The sequence below is a fragment of the Musca vetustissima genome, unplaced genomic scaffold, assembly GCF_032173495.1.
Source record: "Musca vetustissima isolate MV318-11 ecotype Yass unplaced genomic scaffold, APGP_CSIRO_Mvet_v1 utg67636, whole genome shotgun sequence".
NCBI lineage: Eukaryota > Metazoa > Arthropoda > Insecta > Diptera > Muscidae > Musca > Musca vetustissima.
In genome coordinates this window covers 15018-20592 of record NW_026881584.1, presented here as the reverse complement: position 1 = coordinate 20592, position 5575 = coordinate 15018, and the positions used below count along the sequence as shown (strand labels likewise).

The 5575-nt window shown below is 37.9% G+C and overlaps 1 protein-coding gene across 1 annotated transcript; it reads right to left on the bottom strand.

Moving 5' to 3' along the window:
- Positions 1–1673: 1673 nt before the first annotated feature.
- LOC133327511 (uncharacterized) lies at positions 1674–2369 on the bottom strand. Its single transcript, XM_061536029.1, has one exon. The coding sequence runs from the start codon at positions 2367–2369 to the stop codon at positions 1674–1676; it is 696 nt and encodes a 231-aa protein (XP_061392013.1).
- Between the last annotated feature and the right edge of the window lie 3206 nt (positions 2370–5575).

Here is a 5575-nt window from a genome sequence, read left to right as displayed (position 1 = left end):
ACTCTGCTTGTAAACTACATGATATTGAATATTCCAAGACCACAGACGTAAAACTACGGAATAAAGCTGATCAAGAACTAGCTGAACGAGCCTGGGAGCGAGTGAGAGCTAAAGATAGCACTTGGGGTGAAAAATTGAGTGCCTATTTGGTTTCCAACACAATGAAAGCTAAATATAAGCTCGGCATGGGCATACCACAAAAGAGTACATGTAGAAGAAAAGCGTTTTCATCCGCTGTAAAAAAAGCAACAACAATTTTAAAGAAGGAAAAACCAAGCAGCATTAACTCAGCGATAAAAATTGCACGCCAATCTATAGGAAAATCGTTCAAAGGGAATAAATCAAATATTATTATTCCTAGAGTGATACGAGTACCAAAAATCGGTGGGTTTCTACCTATAGTACCAATATTAACAGCTCTAAGCGCTGTTGGAGCATTAGCTACTGGTGGATCATCTATAGCTAAAGCAGTTAATGCAGCAAAAAATGCTAGGAAACAACTAGAAGAAAATATTCGTCACAATAAATCTATGGAAAACGTTGCTATAGGTAATGGACTTTACCTAAAACCATTCAAAAGAGGAATGGGAATCATTTACAGAAAACAAAATTCGACAAAAAACTAATAAGTCAGCTACCCAACAGACCATTAACCGATTTTGATATTAAAACGTTTGGAAAAAAATACATTCCACATTTTAGAGGTGTTTATATGAGAGATCGACTTCCTAGTAAACCACATATCACAGAATGCGGCATTGTAAACCTCGATTCATATTTTGGTCCTGGTACTCATTGGGTAGCGTACTATAAACAATATGAGAAAAGCGAATACTTTGATAGCTTTGGAAATTTGCAGCCACCATTGGAAATATTACAATATTTGGGGACAAACATAACTTATAATTATGTAAGAAAACAGAAATTTAACTCGTTCAATTGCGGACACCTATGTTTACAATTTTTGCTTGAGAAAACTATTTAATAATTTTTTTTGTTTTTAATAGTAATAAGGTTTTTTATTTATAAATTTGTATATTAAATATGTATAAAAACATGTAAAAAAAGTCAATAAAAATATAAAAAACATTAAAACTTTATCCATTGTTAAACTCTTCAATATTAATGCAGCTGTGGAATTTGTTATTTCGTTTGTATGACATTGTTCGGTAATAGTAATATGATGTGCTCCACATGTATCAACGTTCTTTTCAGGTAGAATTTTATTTAATTCCTTAGGATTTATTGCTATATTGTTGGTTGAATTTCTCCTTAGCAAAACACAGTTGCTAGACCCTCGTACATGTTCGGCAATTGGGGAGTCCGCTTCTTTCCAACAGCAAATGTCTACTCCACAAAAATAGCATATTACTCTATCTCCTTCTCCAGTATAATAAAATCCAATCATAGCCATCTCTATAGTTGTCGAATTAAAAGTTTTCAATCGTTCAATTCAATCTTCAAGGAAGTTGAATGATTTTAAACTCTGAAAACCAAAAATGTCTTTTCTATTAAGAAAATAGTTCTGTATTCATTTGATTAATAATTTTCGGATGGTCTTTTAATTCTAGTTTGTATTGTTAATTTGAATAGTTTCGTTATTATCGGTTGCTCGGGTCGCTCATTTTCCTCTGTTGGAGAATTAAAATATGGATCACTTGGGCTTAATTCCCTCAAATTTGCCCCTCTCTTAATTCAGGCTCCATATGTCTGATTTGTTGTTGTTCTTCCTCATAATTCGTACATGCTCTATCGAGCTGTGTATCTGTATACTCCTCAGGTTGCTCGACTATTTCTTCTGACTCCATATGTCTGATTTGTTGTTGTTCTTCCTCATAATTCGTACATGCTCTATCGAGCTGTGTATATGTATACTCCTCAGGTTGCTCGACTATTTCTTCAGACTCCATATGCCTGATTTGTTGTTGTTCTTCCTCATAATTCGTACATGCTCTATCGAGCTGTGTATCTGTATACTCCTCAGGTTGCTCGACTATTTCTTCAGACTCCATATGTCTGATTTGTTGTTGTTCTTCCTCATAATTCGTACATGCTCTATCGAGCTGTGTATCTGTATACTCCTCAGGTTGCTCGACTATTTCTTCAGACTCCATATGACTGATTTGTTGTTGTTGTTCTTCCTCATAATTCTTACATGCTCTATCGAGCTCTACATCTGTGCACTCCTCAGGTTGCTCGTCTTTTTCTTTAGACTCCATATATAATCTTTGTTGCGCTCTATGCAAGATTGTATTTCTTGCAACCTCCAGTACTTCAGGCTCCTCAATCCTTTGATCATCCATTTCCTCAGACTCCATATGGAATGTTTCTTCCATATCCATGTTTTCATTTTTAATTAAATTTGCCATGTTACTCTTACAAAGTCTTTCTTAAACTGAATATATTTCGAAATTTAAACTAGGTTTTTCGATATTTACCAAATCATATCTCTATTATTTTCTATATACATCTTGTATATAATACATTCTTATCTTAAAAATAAAAAATAAGAAAAATGCAGCAGTGAAAAACTTATAATTTAATAATCACATAATAATATTTTTCATTATCATTTCCCAGCCTGAAAAATAGAATTCTATGACAAAAAAAGTACATTAGACGCACAGGCAGCCTTCCTCATATTTTTTTCTACTAACGAAATGTAAGAAACCCAACAACAATGACAACAAGAACACTCGAACGCATATTTCTGCTTAAACTGATTTGTCGATATGCAGCAAACAAAAAACAACGACAAAAAGTATATTTAGACGCACAGGCAGCCTTCCTCAATTTTTTCTACCAACGAAATGTAAGAAACCCAACAACAACAATGACAACAAGAACACTCGAACGCACATTTCTGCTTAGAATCAATATGCAGCAAATGACAACAACAATTACAAGTACATTTAGACACACAGGCAGCTCCCCTCATATTTCTGTCTAGCAACGAAATGTAACAAACAACAACAAATGCAAACACACAACCAGTCTCCCTCATATTTCTGTCTAGCAGTCAGATACATGATAATATTACCCTCTCACTCGAATACTCACAAAGATCTTTCTTATCGCTGACCACCAACCTCTCAAAGTTCATTATCATTCAATGTTTCAATCTCTGACACACTTTTCATTAATCTCAAAGTTCATTACCCCGCAATGTTCATCAATATTTTAATTTATGACCTATTTTTCCAATTACATCGTCCAATATTTATAGCCTAAACCTGTTTTTATAGCCTAAACTGGTTTTTATTGACTAAACTGTTTTTAATAGCTTTTTTGGCTATAAAAAGTGATTCAAAACAGCCTATTGTATACTACTGGCATTTTATTCCTGCTGTGCCCCTCACATGGGAGGATATGGGAAGCTGGAGTCAAAAGCTTCAAAATGCATTTTGAAAAGCAAGCTCGAAATCTAAAATTCACGTTTGAAGAATTAGCGACAGTTTTGGCCAGAATCGAGGCTTAATAGGTTTAGGAAAGTTCAGGCCCTCGCCCACCAATTTAGTTTGAGGTGGAAAGAGGAATATTTAAAACAATTCCACATGAGATATAAGTGGAAATTTCCAGAACGCGAAATTGCTACAGATGATCTTGTCGTTGTTCGTCATGATCAGCTACCCCGACTTCATGGAAATTAAGTCGCATAGAAAATGTTTATCCCGGTTCTGACGGTCACGTTCGAGTCGCCGACCATTACCAAGTTGGTCGTTCTAACCGACCACACTCCGGCGTCCCACTAAATTTTTATCCTTTTCTTAAATAGTATGTCCGCAAAAGTCTACACTGAGGAAGAACTTTAGACTGCTGGACCTAGTCCGAGCAAACCCCATGGTGGAATGTCAACGGCTGCAGTGGAAGCAGCTCTAGTTGAGCCAATACCGGCTGTACAAATCTCAGAGCCTGGGTCCGAGTCTATTGCCATGGATTCATCTGCGGCCCTCGCATCTGCGGTTACACCCATGCAAACCGAGTCCGAATCCAAATCTGTGGGTTCATCTGCGGCTCCGGCCCCTGTGTATACCCCCCAATTGAAACCTCGCGAACCGAGTCCGGATCTTTGGATCCATCTGTGGCTCCGGTTGCCATTTCTCATTCGGAGGAGTCTGCCTCAAATTCAAGGTCCGAATCTACCCTTGGTGATTCATCTGCGGCCACACATAAATGTCGCCTTTGTGATCGCATGTACCCGCTGGATAGATGTAGTGACTTCCGGGTAATGAATGCTGATATGCGAAGAAGAATAATTCTAAAATATAATGACTGCATACGGTGTCTTGCTAAATCCCACCATGCCAAGGACTGCCAAAGCAAAAGAAAATGCGCTGTATGCAATGAAGATCACCACACACTTCTTCATGACGAAAAGAAGACCGTGGCTATACCACACAATAATCGTCGACGTCGTCCGCATAATGATTGCCGAAATCGTCCGAGATCAAGTCCGTATAGTCGTCCGACTGAAAATGTGTCTAGGACACAACTAGGTCTTTTAGGCTTTATGTCCCTTCAGACTGGAATCAGTTTATCCCCGACATTGATTGTCAAATTGGCTTCCTCTGGCCGTCCCACTGTCGTACGGGCGGTATTGGACCAGTGTAGTAGACAGAGTCAGATATGTGCCTCTCTGGTTCGTAGTCTTCGGCTCCCTACTTCCCAAATCGAAGGTAGTCACATATGTAGGCTGACCCTTAACTCTATTTATGACCGGAGTCAGTCCATGACCATACGCTTACGCCTACAGCGGCGATTCCCGATCGCATTAAGGACACTTTTCTTGGCCTTCCTTTGGCAGATCCTGATTTTAATAGGCCTGGTCGGGTGGCCTTGGTACTCGGGCCGGAAGTCTATGCCAGGGTCATAACACATCGGGTGCAAGCGACGCCAGGGTTACCGATAGCCCATTATACCATATTTGGTTGGGTTTTTTCGGGCATATGTAACATGTAGCGTTACAAAATGTTTTGAAAAAAAAAAAAAATATTTGAATTGAAACAAGTGAAAAAGCGTTAAGTTCGGCCGGGCCGAACTTTGGATACCCTCCACCATAGATATATTGACAGGAAATAAAAATATAGGGAAAATACCAAAAAGTGGACCTATATCGACATTTCCACAAACCGTTTATATAAACCACAATGTAAACTATAAAACAAGATTCTGAAATTTTTAACGGACAATTATTTCCACAGATTTATGGATAATGAGGGCATATACACTTTGGCACGGTTAAAATGGTTCTAGATCCATGTTTCTTTGGATCAAATGTGTTTCAGAAAATTTCGATTTCATCCAAACTTTGGCCATCTTCCAAACTTAGTTCAAGTTCGAAGATGGGGAACATCGGTCCACTTCTTCTGGTACATCCCACACAGGGGCTAGGTCTAAATACGGGTTATAGTTCATATATAGTTCATTATCGAACCGTACGTTCTAGTTTTTTATCTCGATATCCTTCGCAGGTGAAACGATTACAACAGAGTGTTAGAACCAAACCCAAAACGCGGAAAAAACAGATAATTATATTAATATAAAAAATGGGGTTATATGGGGACTACGCCTAAAA

What these genes read in the sequence shown, in the direction of transcription:
- LOC133327511 (XM_061536029.1), bottom strand. Translation starts at nt 2,369, where the DNA reads ATGGCAAATTTAATTAAAAATGAAAACATGGATATGGAAGAAACATTC.